Below are 22685 nucleotides of genomic sequence, written 5' to 3' on the forward strand. Positions count from 1 at the left end.
ATCCTGAAACAGAATCCAGGCCCCCAGGTAATACCTAGTTCACAACATAACCTTACATGCCCTTTTTTTCCAATAATCTCTATTTTGGCACAAGATGCCTTGAAAAAAACTCCATAATTATGCAAAGACTTGTAATTTCAAAAGGCTCACTCACAGCTCACAACCCTTCTTTAAACAAGGGAAGCAACATTGTAACTCTGGCTTTAAGGCAGAATAAAAGACATGCTGCTTCCTTGTGCCTGAGAAAAGCAAATGATGTTCCTACCCAGTCAATGCCAGATAAGTGAATTATGTTGTCCAAGCACTTGGAGAAATGAAAGAAAACAAATACAGTCAGGCAATTTGAGACCACAGAGAGAAACTGAACATACTGAAGAAACACAGAAAGCATTATCAATACATGCAAGTGGGTTTGGGCTCAGTGATTATCAAATGTCAAGCCTCAGAGTCAGAATACATTCTGAAAAAGCTTTTAGGACAGGACTGGTTGGACAGGAGTCTAACAAATAGGACTATCTTAGTGAGAAACAGCTTCATCCTAGAAAGACAAAGTCAATTATCCAATTAAGTAATAAAGAATACTTAATTTATAAAAACAAAAACCAGGCTATGCTCTGTTACTCCATGAGACTACACACACACAAAAGCCCCAAACACTGAAGTAATGCTCAAATTGTGCTGGTAAATATCCCTGATCATAAAATGGATTAGGCTTATGTCTTATTTATAAGGTACAGGAGCACTGACAGAATGAAAATACAGCTGCTTGTAAAATCTGCTTTTGGTCAGGCATCTGTGAGCATAAACCCATTGCTCACACTGCAAGACAGGTTTTATTTCAGATCACTCTCTAAAATCATCAGGGCCATGTAACTTCATTTTGTATACAGTCTTTCCTGCTCCCTTAAAGTCACAATGTTGCTATTCTAACACATGTAAAGAACTGAACCAGAGAATTTTGGAGATCAAGAGGGGAGCCTTAGTATTTGATTGGAGAAGTCAAAATAAATAATTTAGATCTGCATTCACAATCTCTACAGATCCTGAGTAACAATTTATGCACAACAAACACACTCACACAGCAAGATGCTGCATTGCCACTAACAGTTAAGTAGAGCATTCTGTAGAACTTGAAAGGAAAAAAAGTTTTAGTGACAAACCTAGACATTCCCATATAGCAGAATAATTTCTTACAAAATGGAGAATCAGGAGAACAGTCACACTGATGCAACAGCAAGAGGGAGGAAAAAAATCTGATCACAACCTTCAAAAAAATCAAGACCAGGCTACATTTTAAAGCAATTCCCACTGCAGAGTAAGACCCCTCATTTAAAACAAACTTGCTACCTCACAAAATGAAATCAATATATTAATGTCTACAGTAGCCCCACAAAAAGTGCAGAGAAAGTGAAGGCAAGCCTATGACTGCTAGTTTCTACCAATTTACATACTACAGAAGATATGGCATTAGTAAAACACAGGAGGCAACAGCAAAAGGTGATTTCTGCAGGTTTCTGTCTTGTAGTTGAGTCACATTCTGTGCAACTCAACAGAAAGAATTATCTGAACAATATGCTATTATTTCTTTTCTCCCCAGAGAGGGTTTCTTACTTTTTTGATGGTGTTTCTTAAAAAAAATTTTACAAGAAACTATGCTGTCATAGGATTAAAAATAACTCTCTAAAAGGCCAGTCAGGAGAAAACAAGGGATAGAAATAAAAAGGCCACCAGTTTCACAATATTGAAAGGATACCAAAAGCATTTCACTGGAATCTGCACCATGGACTCTGCTGTTCAGTATTTCTGATTTTAGGAGTTTTTGGTTCTGGGTTTTGTTCATGCTGTTGTCAGTAATTTTTTTTTCCCAACTGATCTGCAAGAGGATGAACAAAGTTTGCCAGTGATGTAAGACTACCTGGCCTAGTCAAAGCTGCACTGGCTGCAAAGCGCCATGCAATGATGACTGAATTGCCTAAAGTCACTGTAGATAAGGGAACAGACACACAAAACTCCACACACACCCACACACAACAAATACCACCCAAGGCAAGGCTCTCTGGGCATGCCAGAGATCATCACTTGCATCATGCTCTGTCTGCTGTGTTCTGAAAACAGCAGTTCAGTGGTCACCACCAAACAAGTAAATAAAACATCTAGAATGACCAGAAAGGGAATAGCTTGCTCTCTTTCAGTCACATGATGGTCCTGTGTCATTGAATCCCCTACGTTACTGTAAACAGAAAGTTTCATGTAATCCCACCCAAACTAGGATCCGGCAGAATTTAGAACATAAGAGCACAGAACACGTTAGTCAGAGATACTGACCCAAAATCTTCACAAAGAGAATTTAATCAGGACAGACTTGAGCTTAGAAAAGATGTAGCAAGAAGAATTATTATATAATAGACTGTAACACACATTTTGAATCCAAAACAAAATCGAGACAGTTATTTCTCAGATTTATAACAAAGCCAGCTATAGCTGGCTGTGTAAAATAACATCATTTTTTTCTTAAAAGTAGATAGGAAATGTTGCCAGTAGATACCAAGGAAGGCAAAAGTTCAAAAATACAGTGAGTTAAAAAAAAATAAATAAAAGTGTCCTGCCATGAATTTGCTAATAAACTTAAACACAAACAATTCAGACATCCCTACCTTTCTACTAAAAAACTGTATCAAAAGTGAAAGAAAAGGAAATAATAATAATAATAATAATTTTTAAATTACATTATACTTCTGCTTCTTAGAACTATTCCTCAGTTATTATTATTGAGCTATCCCTTAGCTACTTCCACAAACAGGAAATTAGGTGCAGTAGACTTTGTCCCTACTCAGTACAGCTGTCCTCATGTTCCTGGATACAGGAGATGTGCCCACCCAGACAATATCCCTGTCTCACGATGCTAAGGAGGAAGATGGAGGAAATCCATCTGTAACACAGAGGACATTAAGCTGGCTATAAAGCAGCTACTACAAAATGCATGTTAGCAAGTCAAGAAGAACAAAAAGTAATTTATTTTTTGATTTAAAAGTAGAGGATGCTGTCAACAATTACAGGTAAGGTGTTTTCAGAAAGAGGTATAAGGTCTCTAAGCAACATGATGATAGTCAAGAGCAACAGATGTTGTTTTCACGACTAAACAGGTTTGGAAAAACATTACTGGAAGACTGCATTCATAGAACAGATATTCATAGGGTGGCAATCCCAAATGAAGGAGCTACAAAAACAACAGAGGTCTAACTCTGAAGACAAGACAAAACAGTGAAGGATGAAGGAAATATAGGTACCATAAAAAATCCTTAAACTGTGTGGTACCAATTAGCTGAGATATTCATGGCAACACTGTATGTGGAGCACTAAGATTATAACATAAATACTAAGAGTATTTTGAGTGTACTTACAACCTAGAGTCAAACAGAAGCTTTTGAAATTAATTGATACAAATCTGTATTGCTATTTATCAAAAATAAAAAGGAAATATTACTGACTGGAAAGTACTGCTAACTTTTCAGGCTCTCTGGTTTGGACTAGACAGTAGATAAATCACCATTTTGTCAGCACATACTGACAGAGGCTCATCACAAACAGACTCTACCAGCCCCAACAGTTACCATTTATGAAACAGAAGAATTTCAGCAGGGAATTTTAAAGCTTCATGAGGAAATTGTAACTCCAATCCCTAAAAAAAGCTGACAAACACTCAATTTTTGCAAAATCTCGGGATACCAAGGCCAAGTTGTGGCAAAACAAAATTACATGAACTAATGACTAAATAAAAATAATTCATAAGTTTTCCTCTTGCTTGCAGTGAATCCATAAATGTATACCTAAATAAAATGAACAGAAATCTTCCTAGGCAACATATCTTCAACTGAAATTACTGGTCTCCTAACTTTTCCAGAAGGACCCTATAACTACTTTTTCACTCTGTGAACTACCAGAGTATGTTCTTTGAGACCTGAGAATACTGGTTGTCTGTAAATGTATGAAATTTTAAATGTGGAACAAATTAGAAGCTGCTCTCTGAGAATACACAGAGATGTTTCTGCAACAATCATTACACAGAGACTGCCACAAATCAGGAAAAAATATGTTTAGCCCTTAATGGAAATCTTTGATTGGCAAAACCAAGATGTTTTCCTCATCAGTGGGGTAGCCAATACATCATTATTGTTCATGACCTCCATGTTAAGATCTCATCACATTTGCAAATCTATTAGCCACATTTATTTCTCGCAGATCTCTCCCTCTGAAACTACCAAGGAACCAGAAACCATGCCCTGATACAAATCCCACGCTCAGGGAGTCACAGGCTGGCCCCAGACAGGTTACAACAGAGCACCGGTGTGACACAGCTGCCCACGGGAAGGTTTCCTTGGGAGAATTAGGAGCACAAAACTGATAGAGCCACAGAGATAACCACAAGCTGCTGCTATTGTCATCTCATGTAATTACCTCCAGTGCTGCTGCACACCCTCAGGTCTCCACCCAAAAGCAACCCCAAGCAAGAGGAGTATCCTGGCAGAAACAGGCACTGAGGTTTGTTTTACCCTTAGCACCAAAGAACTTGTAAGCATTTTCCTAGCTAGTGCACAGCACATCACAGAATCGTTTGGGTTGGAAGAGCGAGTTCCTCCCCCTGCCACAGGCTCAGGTACCTTCTGCTAGAACAGGTTGTTCAATCTTTTGTTTTCATTAAAAACATGTTACGATCCAAATACATTTACACATCATCAGACACCCTGCATCAAACTCTATGAGAAGGAATTAAAAACAATGTATAGTAATGAGAAAAGTAGGAAATCCAAATTAAAAATTAAATGCAATTTTGGTTTCAACCCTAAAGATTTTAAGTTTTTTTTACTGCCAAGGTGGTCCTTATGAAGAGAATGGATAATTTTAAGAATTTTTCTACACCACTGAGAAGTCCAGACAGAGAGAGCTTTACCTCCCAACACTACTATGACACTGATCATAAGACTAAGAATCACCAAGAAGAGCAGGAAATAATACATTATTCAAAACTACACAGATATGACATTAAACATAATCATTTAATTATACCTTGCATCTAACTAATCTCAGTGATTTTTTTCCAGAGCTACTGAAGCTATAGCTAAGTTGTTAAAAAAAAAGAGGGGGATAAAATATAAAGAAATTCCAACACCATCCTCTATAATCTCAGAAGTCATCTGGAGTTCACATGATAAATGAAAATATTGTACTATTTCAGAGAAGGACCCGATCTCGTATCTTATATAAACAATCTTATGATCATGAAAAACAGGGATTCGACACTGTGTTTAACTATCAACAAAGCCACATATTTTCATCTGAGTATCCTGCAAACACAATGCAATACAAAACAAAACTCATTTTTTCCCTGTGCGTTACTTGAATGGGATCAGTCAAAACTTTCATTGCTCAGTTGCCCTGTGACAACTTGACAGATTACAGATCCTATGATTTAATAGAATTTACTCCGACACCATACAACTCCAGCTTCTTGGTTTTGAATCCCAATGTAGTTTTCTGTTTCTTCAGAAACTGTGAATGGACAACATACTAAAAGGGTCCATCAGTTCACAGTCCAGCTTCATTTCTGATCTACCTTCTTCCAGGTACACTGATACCGAGCCAATAACTTCTTTCACATTGAGCAAGTATCTTTTAAAAAACAAAACAAAACCCAAAAAAAACCACCCCAAAAAATCCCAGAAGAAACCCAAACAAACAAACAAACCCCACAAAAAAACCAATAACAAGCCACCAAGCAAGAGTAAACATATGAACAAAGTTCCAAGAAGTTCAAAGACAAACTGCTTAAAGGGTAGAAAAAACTATTACTATTATTTCAAACATGGCCAAGTCTTCAAGTTTCTTAATATTAAAAATCCATTGAATTTCGGTCTGTATTTCAATTTCCTTGAGTAAAATACACTTTGACAATTTTTAAGTAACTTTGGCTTTTCCCCAACACCATACTAGATTTTCAACATACTTTTAATAAACTGGAAGCTTGTGTCAATTGTCAACACCAGGATTTAAAAACCTGCCAATTTATGGCGACTGCAACCTTGGCTGTAACACCCAAACCCCTGCACTATCCCTTCTTTTACTGCCACTGCATCATCAGCTTCACATTAAAACCTTGGTCTCTTCTTGCCTTGGGGGGGAAGTCCCCATCTCATGTGCACAACCTGCACTGCATTACTGAGGGGCAATAACTGAGGTAACAGCTTACAGGTTTGGGTTTTTTCCCATTCCTTTGAGAACAAGCTCCAGCATTCAGTAAGCAAAGGTTATGAACTTCAAGATTTAATTTTAATATGTAACTTTGAAACCTTTCAAGAAACTGGCAACCATTATCAGATTTTTGGTCAGTTCAGGAAATGGACCTGTGAACATAAATCAAATAAGAACAAAACGCATTTGAACTGTCACTTTTTTAAAACAAAAAACCTCAAAACCAAACCCCCAAATATGCTGGGGGTCATAAGGTGTCCCTGCTTTCCTTCCAAAACTGCAAGCTTTGCAGAAGGTACTGAAGAATGGAAAATTCCTTTTCTGACACTGTACATTAAAGTTAGCTCTGCTGTTTAAAATGCCAAACTACTCCTAGTCATGATCCTTCTGCCTCAACTCAGCCTAACCAGAAAGGGAAATAACTCTCACAATATCTCAGAAAGGAGACACATTTTTCTAGTGCTTTACTAAAATTTAATCAGCATGTGGACAACTATCATCAAACACTACAAAACATCCCCTAACCTTGCTACTCACTTTTGTCCTCAAAACTAAAGCTGGAAGAGATGTTTTAGCTGCATGACTCACAGAGATAGAGAAAAAACAATGTGCTCTCTTGCGTACCAAAATTCACAGGATACTTTTTCAGGTCACAGTTTGTTATGTGTACTCTGGCTTTGAATTAAAAAAAACAGACTGATTAACTTCAAATACAACTACAAAAACATAAAAGTCACAGTTCTTCCTGCAAGCTCTTGAGTTCCTATTCATTTGTATTTAAATTTATGGTATAGAAAATACAGACATCATTTTGTTGCTCTTATTTACATATTACACCTCTCTAATGAAGTAGTATCTAAGCCATGGTTTTACAAAAATCATCTTGTGTCCTCATCGTACTCCAAGATCCACTTCAGTAATTAACCACAGGTGGTATTAACCACTTCACAAATCAAAGTTGTTCAATGCTTCCATTATGAGACCATATTTTCTTTCAGTGGTTGATGAATTTGCCATAGTTCAATTAGTTAGGTAGAAACTCTCCACTGTACATGTAAGATTCAAACACTGATTTTTCTTACATTTCAACTGAAATGGTTCATCCAGTTCCAAGAAACAAATGAAGAAATTAAATTATGAAAAGAAATCTTTATGTTAAGAAGTAAAACTGGCAACTACATTTGAAATACTCTAGTGGCCCCTGCTTCAGGGGAAGAAGTAATCTGACAGCATCCACAATGTCATGCCTTATGTCTCTCCACCTTTGAAAGGGCCCAGCTATTAGAAGTCTCAATCAACTGCAAGTCCTGAGAGAAGGTCCTTCACATTTTGTAGGCTTTGGCCTTTAAAGGCAGAACAAGCTTTGGAGCTAGGTAATGAAATAGCATAGTGAAAGCAGCAGGTAAAGAAAGAAAATGTTGGCTATTTAATGGAATTCAGAATCACTCATGTAAAGAATGACAAGGGTTTTAGGTAAGAAGAGATAACACTCAAATGGGTTAAAGGAAATTCAGAAAATTCTGAGTCCAAGCACCAGAAAGAAGAGGAAATTACAAACATCCCCTCCAGAACCTGGAGACCAGGTTCCTGAATCCAAACATTCCTATGGCAAAGGAGAAACCTAAACCCACTGCACAAGGTACCCCAGTCACCTTCTAATGCTGAGTCCCACAGGAAAATTAGTTTGATAAAATTACATAGACACTACTAGGATACCAGTTTTCTTTTCCCTTCTCTTAAAAAAACAGTAAGTAAAAGCAAAAAAACCCCAAAACTATTACAAGAATTTAAAATGTAAAGACCAAATCACTCTGTAAAATGATTTCAGACTTCTGTAATTGTTACATACACACAACGCTAGCCCAGATTCCTTACAACCATGCGGAATAACATGCTAATGCTGAATTTCATGGACAAATAGAATCACAGAATGGTTTGGTTTGGTTTGGAAGAGACCTTAAAGATCATCTAGTTCCAAAACCCTGGCCATGGGCAGGGACACCTTTCACTAGATCACATTGCTCAAAGACCCACCCAACCTAGCCTTGAACACTCCCAGGGATGCGGCATCCAGAGTCAACAGATTTAAACAAATCAGAAAAATAAAAAAAATATTCAGTGCAAAGTTCAAAAACATTTTTTAAAGCAGTAATTACTAGCAGCATGGTATTGAAAGGTATAAAACCAATTTTCTTTAGTATCAAAACAAGAGGCCCAAAACGTCATAGAAATTTCTCCAAATTCAGAAGAAAACTTGGCCATAAAAACTGCAGCCAGCAACAATCAAATGGAACAGAAAATTCCAAAGTTTTAGGCAAAGAAGTCCCTATAAGAGCTGCAGACTCAGCTATATTATGTCATGACTTAATTTAGTGCTGATTTAGCAAACTCCTAGATAGCTAAATGTCAAGTATTTTTTGGCAAATATAAAAACAGGCAAAATAATTTTCTCTTTACTCTAATATTAATAATTGTTATGCCCATTCTGTCCTCAGAAGAGAGGTGAACACATTTTAGATTCAGACTGCTTGTTAATGAAAATTCAAAAGTTAGGAAACAGGGATAAGCATTATCAAAATTATTTTGGTCCTTGAATTTAATTTTCACTGGAAGTCAGCTGGACTAAAGCCTGTTAGTGACAGCAGAGCATGTGACTGTATACCATGATATTGCCACTCCCTGCTGCTCACCTCCACTCCTTCTAATCAGTTAATTAAATTGCTCATGCAACATTTCCCCAGTCAGCTTTCAGCAAAATAAACCAGGTTGCTAAAGACTCGATGTTTGCAGCGGTGGATTTAAGGTGGAGCCCACACTAGCTCAACACCTTTAGGCTGAAATGCAGGGTGATGGCACCAATTGACACAACACAGACAGCAGCCTTGTAGCCTCCAATTACTGCTAGTAATGGGCAGACAAACGAAACATTTTATTTTGTCTGCAGCTAGAAGAAAACATGCACATGCTCCCCTCATTCTGCTGAAACTTGTATGTGGTGCTATCACCTTAGACAATTGATGAAATCATCATCAATCTTCATCATTGACAGTATGTTTCTATTACAGAGCTGTAAATGTGTCATAATCATCAGAAACTGAAGGAAATTCAAGTGGTCAGCAAGGATGCATTTTGGCTACAAAAATATATTTCCATATGAAGCTTTATTATCAACAATTGTTTCAAATGGCTGGCTGACCTACTATATAAGTAATCCACCCAGGGCTTTTTTTTGCCATGCACTCAGGTGCTGACTTACCTCACTCCATTCATCTCTTCTACTTTCTGAAGCACCAAAAGTATCTGTGCATTTTGGCTAAATTTGGGTTTAATTTTGTAAACACAGACCTAACCGTACACTTTTTACATTACTTATGATGAACATTGGAGATAAAACAACACTTTGTGCTTGTGTCTGCTGTGAAGAAAAATGAACAGAATCACCTAGCTGTAGCCTTCTGACACAAATCTGTACCCCAAGGGTTTTCAAATATCTGTGTTCTAGGTCTTTGTCACTGTAATATTTCAGCCCTTCTGCACCATGTCTGTTCCATGAGAAACAAGACCTCTCTGAAATAGCATTAGTTCCATTCATCACCAGAGGCAAAGCAGACACAATTCCACAGAGGTACATAAGCAACCCATGGCAAAGAGGTAATTAATTTACTAGATCTCCCAATTTTCAATGCAGTAAATTTCCAGTTCTTTGCTTCTGATGAAGCTTTGCCAACTCGCACCCTTTACTGGCTTCAAGGGAACAACCAACCACCAGAGCCACATGCATCTTCACTTGCACATTCTGATCGCTGGCATCTTTGACATAACAGGTCACAGCTACAGCATTTGTTAAGATGATGATTTCCTGAATCAGACAGAAGACATTCAGTTGAGCAACAAAAGACTTGTCTTGCACCCCTCCCTAACAAGAGACTGAGTAATTACAGAAACTCCTCAGCTCTCCAAGGTGTCAGAAAAGGCACAGCCCTGCTCCCTGCTCCTGATAGCTATCTTCCACAGCAGTCAGGAAAAACAGCAAGTTCCCAGAAGGTAAAAAGTGTAGGAAAAAACTTATTTTACCAATATATCACAGGAGTTTCCATTTTATAAGTAGGGAAGCAAATTTTTTGATGTTACCTTTTATGAGACAGGATAAAGGAAAAAGAATAAGAAGTACAAAAAGTTCTATACATACGAAGAATACATAATTTAAAAGGGAAAACATTACCTCAGAACTTATAAGTTGTGTTCTACCAATTTTTTGAAATTTAGGAGAAGCATTATAACACGAGAATTGCAAGTAAGAGAATTCAGTATTTATATCATATCTCTCACAGAACAAGACATTGGTTTTTTAATTTTACAGGAGCCTTTCTATTTGGAAATAAAGGCACTTGACCAAAATAGTCATGTAAGAAAAAGATTTAAAACTGTTTATAAAAGCTGTTTTTTAAAGTATACAGTTCTCTTAAGTCTTGAGTTAACTATTCAAAACAATAATTATGTTTAACAGACACATGAAGCTTCAAGTTTTCCCTGCTATCCTAAAATTCTTTCCACATATAAACACCCAATAAAACACTACTTTATGTCACACAGCATGTTTGTATCTTTCTTTTACTTGAATGAATGGCTGTGAAATGGATGTTTTGCTATTCCATTAAAAAAACCTGCAAATGTTTCTGCTGAAAATCTAATGTTCTGCTTTCTTCTGGGTCAACAAAATATGTATTTGTAAAGAAAAGAAAAAAATTTGCAATACTGTAATTATTGCATTATCCAGAATCCAAATACTCATCAGGAGTTGTCTAATTCACTACATCAGATATCAGCCAGCTAAACACCCACAAGCCCATTTTTGCATCTAATTTGTTTAAGAAAATTAACACACTGATGACTAACTGACACTGTGTAGGAAGCACTTCACTTCCTTTGTCATTAAATCATGTTTCTACGATACTATCCTAAAATACTAGAGTATTTTAATGAAAAATACACAGCTTCCAAATAAAGTATTGCTATTCCCAAACAGTGTTCACTGAACCAAATCAGAAGCTTATTTCCTAAAGAATGCTGACTAGTTTATATGTATTTGGGAAACTGGGAGACGCTGCTTTATTTCATAATTTATGGGGAAGTCTTCAAAGCAACTGTGTAGCAAAGAATATTTCATCTCAGGAGAGAGAACAAAACCCCAAAATAATCTGTTTGTGAAACCTTTGTGAAGGTTTTTTTGAGAAGAAGCATATTTTACTGAAGAGGAAAAGTACTGAAACTGCAATTTTGAGTACAGCAGTAGGTACCTGTGCATCACTTCTGAACAAATTTACTGTACTTTCATGCTCCCCATTGACAGATCCCTCCCTCCTTCAGCTATCCAGACTTGACTGCAAGTCCATTACAGAGAGAATATTCTAGGAGGACTGAGGATGAAGAACTTGTTACTCTAAAATTAAAAAGTTTGGCCATTTTAAAAGGCTGTGGATATTTTTGCAAGTAAGTTTCACATGGATCTTCTTTCATTAAAAAAAAAACCCAACCAAATCCCAACACTCAAAGCACAACTTCTAATGAAGTTCATGCATTTCCATTATTAAAAGAAAACTTAGTTTCAGTAGGTTATGCTGCAGTTTCCACAAAATCAAACTGAATTCACCTTCACACATCAGCAAAAGCATTCTTAGACTCTCTACCAAACTGCTCAGAGATGCCTCTCTGCTATTACCAGAACATTAAACATCCAGTTGTTTTAGATTACACAAATGCACAGCTCAAGTCTAGAGTATTTTCTGTACAGTGAGTACAGAAATGATCTAAAACTTATAAACATGATTGACAGAACAGCAAAGAAAAGATCCAATAAAGCCACCTAAAATCACAACAGCAAGAAGACTCTCAATCATGACCCATGTTCCTTCTGAAAGGTCACTCAGGCAGAGAAATGACTGCAAGAATGGATGAACCTGCACTGTTACTTGCTATCCAAAGGGATCCAGCCTCAACAATGAAGCAGATTTCCCAACTATGTTACCCATTTCTAGCTTTCAGACACTAAGATTTGTCCCATGCTTTTTTGTACCACCTTGAAAAACAGGCCACTCTACATCTTAAAAAAATCCTCATTATTAAGTACAGTTCTTCAGAAAATCTGTATCTAAGAAATGTGATAATGTGTTTCCTAGCTCATATATCAGTTAATAGATATTTCTAAGCAAGTAAGAGGAATTTAAACATTTCAAAGAACCTAACAATTTAGAAATGGACAGATTTACATGGAGAGAAGGCAGGGCTGTGGCAGAGGGGAAGTCTTCCTTTCTATAAGGGGTGAGGTAGGAGAAGTACAGGGACAGGATGTGAGGCATTCCCCTCAGTGCCAGTATTACTGAGCTTTTGACTAAACAGCTCAAACCTTTCAGTAGATTTTGGCATTTCATCAGGGTTTGGAGGACTTTGAAATAACCACCTCTTTTCTATCATCAAACACTCAACTCCATCTGTTTCTACTGTAAGAGTCAACCCAAGAATTGTGTACCTGACAAAAGCTATTTGGTTTCTCAAAGCTGCAATTTGCTGCATTTCCAGCATCTACCATCAAGTTGGCTCTTTCTGTCTGGGGGAGTTCAGCACACCACAAAGACCTTCAGATACACCAGAAGGCCACTAAAAAAACTCAAAAAAAAATTATGTGGCAGATGCCATTCTCTTATCTGCAATAAGAGATCTGTGCTTACCAAAAATGCCCTGAATTATTCAGAGCCCAAACACTAATACTGTATTAAGTTATGGAGAGAGGAAGGAAGTTCTCTCCTAAGTTCATAAATGTTGTCCTTGGTAGGTAACAACTCTCCCCTGATCAGCTTGATAAACCAAAAAGAAAAGTTATGGCCAGAAACCATCAGAGAAATAAATTTTTAAAAATATTTTAGGTAAAGGCACACACACACTGCAAATGCAGAGACAATCTTGCTCAGTAATATTTCACCCATGGAAGATCCAGGTATGTGCTGAGGCACCAGGGCTTTCCTCAGCTTCTCACACAGCTGACAGCAAGGGGCAGGCATCTCCAGAAAGCAATTCAGAGCACCTAAGTCCTGTCTAATTTAAATACTACAAAATGCTTTTCAAAACTATCTCCTTGCAGTGAACATTCATCTGAAACCCGGACCAACACCAGCAGAAGTCTGCTGCTTGGCAAAACACACACAGAGGGTACAAACACATTCACAAGTCCATCAAGTTGATTTTTGAAAACTGATTCCAGTTCAAAACTTTGCAGACTATTCCCGTCATGAATGAATTCATTTAAACACAAAACATTCAGTTACTCATTCCAAAACCCTTACATTCTCTCTTGCTTGTATATGACCATATCTGTGAAGTTAGAAGTAGTACAAAAATTACAACTCCCAATAATTCCCCCCAGAGTAGCGATAATATTCTTGGAGAGGGTATGAGGGCATAAGGAGAGCACAGCATACTTCCTGCATAACCCTTAAGAAACTGAAAATATTGTGCTACATGAAATTAGACAGCTTCCAAGGTTGTTTCTTACCTTAAAGATAAGCAACCCACCCCAAACACACCCCCCAAAAAAACCCAAATTAAAAGCAAGCCCAAACCCAAAAGTGCAGAATTATTTTAAGTTTTATAGAGAGGCATCAATACCAAATAGGTTCAAAATAAACAGCTGAAAGCAAGTCCTCACAGATTAAATGAAGTGTTAGTATAATTGCATTAATTTTTACTTTACCTGTGAAAATCTTCATGTACTGTATCTCTTAAATGCCCAGCAAGTAAAAAATCTCCTTAATATCTAAGACCGATCTCAAACTTCTATGACAAACTGACCCACAGAACTAGATCCATATACATATTAGCTATTCTATGTATAGATTACAAATGCATAGGAAGACTAAATACAAATAGCTTTTCTTAAGAAGAAAGAAGCTCACATATAATAAAATACTGGCTTTGTTACTACCAAACAGTTGTTTCCTCTAATCTATTCACAGCCACGTTTCAATTCCTATTTACCTTATTCTTTCCACATTCCCATACTTTGAACACTCATTAAGCAGGAGAACACACAATGAACCAAGGTCTGCTGATAAAAATAAGCACAGTCTATTGAGTAACTGAGTAAAGCATATGTAGCATATGCATAAACACCACACATACCCACACTGGTTTTCCTCTTAAAAAAGAAACAAAGAAAACCATAAACATGATGGATATCTAGATAATAAATTGCATTACTGCAAAATCTCTGATAACAGCAAGTAACAACTAGAGGTGTCTTGCAGAGCTCTTATTTCCACGCTGATGTCTATGATAGCATCCAAAATTCATACTGAAAAGCACACATTAGCATATGTATGAACTAACAACCAGAGAAGTTTAAATTGTCCTTTAAATAGACCAAACATTCAGTCAATGCAGCTCTCTCACTCCTGTTGCAGTAACTATTCCCACAAAACACACAATTCTTCTGGCCGACTCCACAGACATGAATGATTATGTTTGTGTTTTCTTTCAAACTAAAAAATCATGATAAATTTGACAGTTTTTGCCCAAGTAGCTGCAAGAGGAAAATGCAGAGAAGATAAAAAGCAATTTGGAACCAACCAGTACATCCAAAACTTAGAAGTTCACTTGTTGTAACAAAGTTTCTTAGTTCTGATTTTAAACAGAGCACTCTGAGTCCTCTGGAAGATTTTTCCCCTGAAATGTAGCGTGAAACGCACAAAGACTGCAATTTCAGTACTGCAGGCTCACACCATTAAACCCCACTCTCACGCTGTTTGACTGCTAAACATGTAACTCGACTGACTTGAGACTTCTGAAGTCACAAGCCTTTAAACTATCCTTTCATTTCAACTCCTTACAGCTTTTAGATCACATGTGGCAATATCCAACATAACTTATAAATGCACCTTTCAAAACTGGTGCCATTTCAACTGTCAAAGCCCTCACAAAAACAAAACAAATCACCAAAAAAAACAAACCCACACAAAAAAATCCACAAAAAAAAACAAAAAAAAAACAAAAAAAAACCAACCAAAAAAACCCAAACCAAAACACAAAACAAAAAATCCCCAAAACCCCGAAACCAAAAAAACCCTGCAAACCCAACCTCCCAATCTTCAGACTTCCACACCACATATGAGGGTGGTGGGCTCCACCATTCTGCCAGTCAATTACCAGTCACACTAAAGAAGTCATTCACTAGCCATTAAAGCACTAAAATCGAGACCATTCCCTTCATCAACTAGCTTACCAAATTAAAAGCAATAAGATCTTCCTGCATCAAAGCAAGCCAACTCCTCTCTTCTAGTAATAGAAACCTGGGATCTAATAACCAGCCTCCAAGGAAAGCACCACCCAGAACAGTTTCCATAGCATTGAAAAAAAAGCCCAATTTTTAACATATTCGGCAGAGGGAAAAATATAAATAGCTACATTATACTATTTCAAGCCTAAAACATTCATTTTAAACACATTTCCTAGTATTTCTCAACTATCAAATTGAGCAACACAAAAAGATCCAACTCAGATCATAAGCCCCTCTTGCAAGACAAGAAGCTGAATAAACGTTCCAAAAGAAACACAGAACATGATCTGATACATTCTTCCATAATTGTTCACTAATACACCTGTTAAAATTCTGACACATACAGGTCAGTAATTCTACTTGGGTTTGATGACCAAAAGAAAATTAACAGAAAACAAAACAGAATGAATAATCCTCCATGTATTATCTTTCTAGAACTGAAGGAAGTGAATGAAATTTGTTGGGATACAGAGACCTAGATTAGAATGCTTTCTTGGCCACAGTACAATGCCTCCTAAGTACTTATAAATCAGCTATTTACACAAATGGCTGCATTTAAGTCGAAGCAGTCAGGAATTTCACAGGATTACTGGTAAATGCTGGTTTTCTGGACATCAAACTTCACAGTCAAGTTTAAGAATTGTTAGTGTCTACAACAGTGCAGCTCACTTCAAACACCTAACTTGGGGGAAGAAACTGGTATTTGTGTTTGATTAGGTCCTTTTTTTTAATTAGTTTGTATACAGTATCAATAAAGCTCTTTTACACCCTAAATATTGTTGCAGTATGGTGATGCAAGTAATTGCTTTTAGTTATGTGTTTAAGGCAAAAAAATAAAGAATTATCTAACTAAAACAGTAATCACTTACTACTGACACAACAAATTAATACAAGTCACATGGAGAAGTCGTGCAGCCAGTTAACAGAGAAGCATTTCTTTATACAATTTAAATGATTGTTAGGTTAAAAAAAATACAATTCACACCTAACCACAGACAGAAGAACATTAGGAAAGTGCAGTGGAATAAAGAAAATAAAAGTTCTGAGTCTGATACTCCTTTTTAAAAGGCAGCACCTCCAGCTGGGGCATGAATTCAGCATTGATTCAGGACACAAGAACTCTATCTACTAAATCAACAACAAAACTTCTTGCAACAGTCCAGGTTTCACTTGGAAATCTTGCTGAAATGCCAGCCAAGCTCAGCCTTGATTAGACTGCAATGAGATCATAGCTTGAGGAGGTATAGCTGTAGGCTCTTGTAAAGCTGATACTAAAGAGAAAGTCATTTAAATGATACATCAATCTTTCTTGAAATGCATGAACTAGAATGTTCTCATATTTATTAATGTAATATGGATAAAGCTGACTGCAGAACAACTTCAGAGTTCTTAAGGATATTGTTAGCACAGGAAGAGGAATGACTTTCTACCCACCACCCACAATCAATAGTATGATTGACACTGCAAGTTGGGCATCTCAGATAAGAGCACTTTTAAAGTAAAAGTAATCAAGACAATGCAGCTATGGGAGATTTTCAAGAAATTCACTCTTGAGCTCTCTGACTTTTCATTTTCATTATTTCCAATAAGACCTCCCTCTTCAGATGTTGTTTCTCTAAAAAAGAGGAAAATACAAACTGAGGCTCCTGAGACTTCTAATTACTGTCCTCTAAGTTCTCATTTCACCTTTTGTTGAAATATGCATGCTGCCATAAAAAGCAAGTCCTTTCTTTTAAGATGTCAAATTAGGCAAGAACAAGCTGCCTTTGGGCAATTTTTTTGGAATGTTATCACACACACATGCAGAGATCAGAAAAAATGTAAAGCATTTTTTTAAAGGGACCTTAAAAAATAGTGGTATGCAACACAGTGACAATGCTAAAAGACTTTTTTCTTAAATATTAGCAACACCATTTGCACTTGGGTGGGGCAAGCTTTAGACGACCAGCTATGTTTAAAGATCGAGCAAGCTGTATCATGCACCATTTTTCTCTGTACCTATTGCTGCAATAACAAAAAGGGCAAGGAAAAAAAAAAAACTAAAAAAAGGCTTGTGCCTGGCAGGTGAACTTGATACTCTGCCTACCTGGTTCTATTTCTGGACTATTTATCCAAGTCTTGTGTCAGGTACAGGAAGAAAAGCTACTGTGAATGGGGAAAGCTGCCCACCCTGAAAGTGCTGGGCCCACGGCTGGGCACCAGCAGTGTGACTGAGCACTGACCTCTCCGGGGCAAAGCACTTCCCTCACAGCATCAATCATGGAACGGTTTGGGCTGGAAGGGACCTTTAAAGGTCATCCAGTGCAACCCCGCTGCAATGAGCAGGGACAAAACTCCAGCAGCTGAGCACACACTTACACCCCGGCAAGGCTGAACACATTTTCTCCTCTTTAGCTTGCCTTGCTTTCTCTCATTATTGGCAGTTTGGTGGATCAAAAGACACTGTTCTTTTAATTGACTTAATTTCTAAAATATTCCCAAATAGTAGTTACTGCCAGTATTTGCCCTAGACTCTCCCCATGATAGTAGTAAAACATTTCCCTTCCTATCAGCAAGTGAAATAGCCACACAATCAGAGAAGTGGAGAAGTGTATTACAGAGAAAGTGCTGAACACCATGTATTTACTCATGAATTTTTCAATCACAGTATTTTTTGGTGCTACTTCTCTGGCAGTTGTGCCATATATGCTAAATAAAGTGGCAAATATTTACAAACACAGACTTCTCAGCATTTACATAAAGGTGCAACTTTCTTCAAAGGCTGATCTTGCTTTTGAGACTGTAAAAGCGCAGAGACAAGCAGAATTTTAGAAATCCCCCTTAAGCAGCTGCTATCTGAGACTCCATTCACACCTTGTCACATTCCTCGAAGAGTTGGCAGCTGTCGTCATCCACCCTCACTTCCCCAGAGATGCTCTGGACTGGAGTGAGACAGAGCTTTATGGCCAGCTAAGGCTTAAGCACAGATTCAATCCACAAACCCAGGAGGTTTTCCACAGCTGTCCTGAAGGATTTAGTCCACTGGCTTTTCCTGGGTCTCCCACTGACCAGCCATCAGTCCTCTGAGAAGGAAGGACACGGGCCACAGAGAGAAGCACGGGTGAAATGGCATCTCCTCATCCTGGCAGCCCAATGATCCTCACTCAGGAACAGGGTAACAAGGTCAGAGCTCTCTTAGGCTGAGAGGAGAGAAACCTTACATCTCCTGCAAGGAGGGGCTGCTTTAACCACTCTCTTTTAAATTATTCTTCCCACCACTAGAAGCAGTACAGTAAAAACCAAAACACCGTGATGGGTGGGCCAAATCAAGATGGAAAATTTTGCAGATAAAAAATCATAGTCCTAGGCACACAAGTTTCAGTCCCTGGTTTCAAAACTATTTCTATACCACTGCATCCAAGGGTAAATAGAAATATATTCCAAAATTTAATCCTAGGTCTGTACAGATGGACCCAGATTGCTCTTCCACACAGAGCAGCACAGCTGTGTGGTTCCTTAATTATTCCCTTGCAACAGACCCAGTTTAAAAGGTTCCCAGGCACACTCACTTCTCTCCACATACCACAGCCACATCCTCATGCCACAAATACTTATGCCTGTTACTTAATGCCTACGTAACATTATGAATAAGCATCACTGATCAGTCTTTAGATGTAGCATTTATTAGCCATTAGCAGAAAGGTGGAATTATTTGAATTGGAACTTAATAGCTGGTGCACACATAGAAAAATAGCTCTGCTCTCCTTCTCTCAAATGCTCCCAGCTTTGCTGTTCCCTAATTCTGGACAGTGGTAAGCAGCCAACACTCTTGCAGTCATTTTTCAGCCTATACATCTGACACTGACTGTTGTTCCTTGGAAAACAGCACTAGGGAAGTGATCTAGAAACAGATGGTTTGAAAAGTTCTCACTGGGAAAGTTCATAACACAGTTGTTTCAAGGGTGGGAGAAGGGAACCAACTAGAAAACTCACAACAAAACCAGATGAAAAATAAGATTAGTAAAATTTCTGTTGCAGATAAACCAGGACTTCTTGACCTCTGACACTCTCTGGCACTTTCAAAATGGGAACAGGCAGAGTCCGGAAGACTTGGAGACAAAAGCATGTATATAACTTTCTGACAGATGCTGAGCAAAATGTGCTTTTCTAATGTGACTTTTTTTTCACTACAACATATGGATCTATTTTCATGTGCTTTCACTGTGCAACATGAAAGCTGTCTTAACTGCAAAAACCAACAATTACTGAGAATGGGGGCTCTTAAGTCAAAACACATCCAGATGAAAAAAGTATTCTAAAAAACGTGAAGCATTTCTTTAACTTGTGTCCAGTACACTGAGAGTAAAGCTATAAAGGACAAGGAAAAGAAAAAAGAAAAAAAAAACCAATTAAAAAAAACACAAAAGAGAAAAAAAGAAGGCAACCAGATAGTGCATATATACCAAAGCATGTCCCTCTACTCGGCTTCGGTGCATGGATTTGATCACTGTACACAAGATCGTTTTGTTTAAAGAAGAAGGGACAAACAAAGGCTATCCTAATTACTTAGAATCTGCAAGTGCAACGGCAGCGGATAGAACAGCCTCGGAGCCGCGAGTTTCAGTCTCCATGCCCTCTGCGCCAGGAGCCCGGAGGGCAGGAGGGAGGGACCAGCCCAGCAGAGGGTTTCGGGTCCCCCAGCCAGTTACCAGCGCCACAACGACGGCGCCGGCTCTTCACTGGGGCGTACGAGCGGAGCCGCCACGCTGCCTGCGCCCAGCAACCTGTTGCCCCCGGAGCTGACGGGATAAGCCCCGCACGCTCCGGTGCCGCTCCCCGGGCGCTGGCGGCGGCCGTGGGGCCCAGAGCGGCCCCGGCTGGCGGCACCTGCGCCGAGCGCGCTGCCCCGCGGTACCTGCGCCCCGGACTGCGGGCGGGCGGCGCGGCCGGGCTGTCACCGCCGCGGGCACGGCAAAATGGAGCCGGCCGGACCCACCTCCCCCCGCCCCGGCGCCGCTCACCTTGGTGATGATGAGGGGCTCCCCGTGCTCCCGTCCGCCCTTCACCGTGAAGCCCCAGGGAGCCCCGCCGGTCAGCTGCACCTCCACCAGCTTGTAGCCCTCAGCTGCCCGCTGCTCCACCATCACCATGACGGGCCCCGGTTCCACCAGCCCGCCGCCGAGCCGAGGGTCGCCGACGGCCAGCCGCTCTCGTCCGCCCCGCAGCCCCACGTCCTCCATGGAGCGCCCGTCGCCGCCGGGGCTGGCTCGCCTCTCCCGGCCGCTCCCCGGTGCGCGCCAGCCGGCGGCCGCCCGCGGAGCCACCTACCCGCCCCGCAGCGCCGGCCGGCCCGGCCCCATCGGCGGCGAGAGAGGGCTGTTCCGCCCGCCCCCTCCCCTTCCTCCTCCCCCGCAGCCCGCGGTATTGTCTCGCGCCGAGGCCGGAGCCCGGCGGCGGGGGGGCGGCACCAACTTGTGGCAACTTGGCGGCGGGGCAAATGCCGCCGAGCAACGCGGGGTGCTGGCAGGAGCGCGGCGGGGAGAGGCGCCCCCGCCTCCCCTTCGCCTCGGAAAGAGGACGAAAGCCGCGTTTCACCAGCGGGGCAGCCGCTCGCCCCTCCCAGAGAGCGGCAGCCCTGCAGCGCGATCCCCCGGCCGAGGAGGAGGAGGGGAGAGAGGGGAGCAGCCCCGGGCCGGCCGCCAGACAAAGGCAGCGGCGAGAAGGTCCGTGAGCCCAGAGTCACCCTGGGGCCGTGGCCGTACCCGGGTCACCCCACCACAGCAGGGGCGGCCGCGCCTCCCCTCCGCCCCCGTTCCCAAACAAAAGCGGCGAGCAGGTGGAGGGTGGGGTGAAAGGGCGGCCGGCGGCTGCGGCCGCCCCCCGGGCAGGAACGCCCCGCCTCCGCCGTGCCAGGCGGCGGGGGGCCGGGGCTGGGAGCGCAGAGGGGGCCGGCTCTTGCCGGCTCTTCCCGTCTCGCCGCGGGGTTCGGGGAAGGGAAGCCGGGCAATGCGGGGGGCAGGTCAGGGGCAGCCGCAGCGGGACCGAAGGAAGGAGGAGCTTTCCGCCGGCCCCTCCCGGCCCGCGCTGCCTCCACGACCTGTGGGGCGGGAGGGGCCGCGGGCTCCGGGCCGCGCTCTCCCGGCCGGCCCCTCTAGCGGCAGCCCCGCGGCACCGCCCGGCCCGGCCCGGCCCGGCCCGGCCCGGCCCCTCCCGCCGCCACAACGGACGGGCCGGGCAGCGGCAGGAACCGGCGGGAAACACAGGTGAAGCTTTCAGCAAAGAAATCCAATAGAGAAGAGATTTGGAGTCCCAGATTTTAAAAAAAGTTTGATGGCAGAGTGCGAGGCAGGACTAGAAGTGCTAATCTGAAGGCAAATCTTGAATGGGAAATAAATGCAGGGTTTGGGTTTGCCTGATGCCTTCACTGAGTTAGTGGTGAGGCTGGGAGCGAAATACTTATTTTTTTGCAATTCTCCCGGTTTAATTGAATCACTTTATAGGAGGTTTCAGTGCCTTAAATCAGGACCAGGCTTGGCCTGGAGTACCAGTGCGCTAACACACAATCCTCCTTGGCATTTCACTGCCAAACAGGCAAACTACTGCTTGATCTAAGATAGAGGGGAAATCTCTATTTTCGTTTGTGAAAGACTAGTGAACCTCAAAGTACTTTTTCATGTGGCGAACATCTAGAAAAAAGAAAAATATATGATTAGGATGATTGTTGTTCACTTGTGATTAAGGGACAGAAGGAATAGTGGAGGGAGTACTCAAACTCATGCATTCTTTTATGAGAATCCTGCAAAATACAAACCTTATACCAAACCTAGGTAATGCATCAAGTTATTTAAGGTCTCTAATGACTCACAGATCTTCAGTCAGATTTTTTCTGCAATTATTTTCTGTCATATAGGTAAGCAGAAATTCAAGTAGTTTTCCCCATGTCCTGTCTCCAATTCCTGGAATCTGAAACACAGTCTTCATTTAATGTTTGTGTAACACATATCAAGTTGTCTTCACAGCAATGTGTACTCAGTAACATATAGCTGGAAGTTTTAAGGAGCTGCGGTATGCAATTTGTTTTCTTCAAGTGTGATAATGAAAGGAAGATACAAAATAATTATTTAAACTTTAGTGT

At 40.5% G+C, this 22685-nt stretch overlaps 2 protein-coding genes across 4 annotated transcripts in view; one reads left to right on the forward strand and one right to left on the reverse strand.

The window, feature by feature from the left end:
- Nucleotides 1-20797, reverse strand: part of SHROOM2 (shroom family member 2) — a 116538-nt gene extending 95741 nt beyond the window's left edge. For all 3 annotated transcript variants that reach the window (XM_063147867.1, XM_063147862.1, XM_063147856.1), the window contains exon 1: nucleotides 20572-20797. In XM_063147867.1, the coding sequence (XP_063003937.1) occupies nucleotides 20572-20790 (219 nt within the window). In that variant the 5' untranslated portion in view covers nucleotides 20791-20797. The remainder of the gene's footprint in view (nucleotides 1-20571) is intronic.
- On the forward strand, nucleotides 20789-21817 carry LOC134431559 (collagen alpha-1(I) chain-like). The gene has a single exon (XM_063179569.1). It carries the CDS (start codon nucleotides 20789-20791, stop codon nucleotides 21815-21817), a length of 1029 nt encoding a protein of 342 aa, XP_063035639.1.
- The last annotated feature ends 868 nt before the right edge of the window (nucleotides 21818-22685 follow it).

Source organism: Melospiza melodia, chromosome 2, assembly GCF_035770615.1.
Source record: "Melospiza melodia melodia isolate bMelMel2 chromosome 2, bMelMel2.pri, whole genome shotgun sequence".
In the NCBI taxonomy this organism is placed as follows: Eukaryota; Metazoa; Chordata; class Aves; order Passeriformes; family Passerellidae; genus Melospiza; species Melospiza melodia.

Bases quoted from the DNA above. Each gene is read 5' to 3' on its own strand.
- LOC134431559 (XM_063179569.1), top strand. From the start codon at position 20,789: ATGGAGCGCCCGTCGCCGCCGGGGCTGGCTCGCCTCTCCCGGCCGCTC.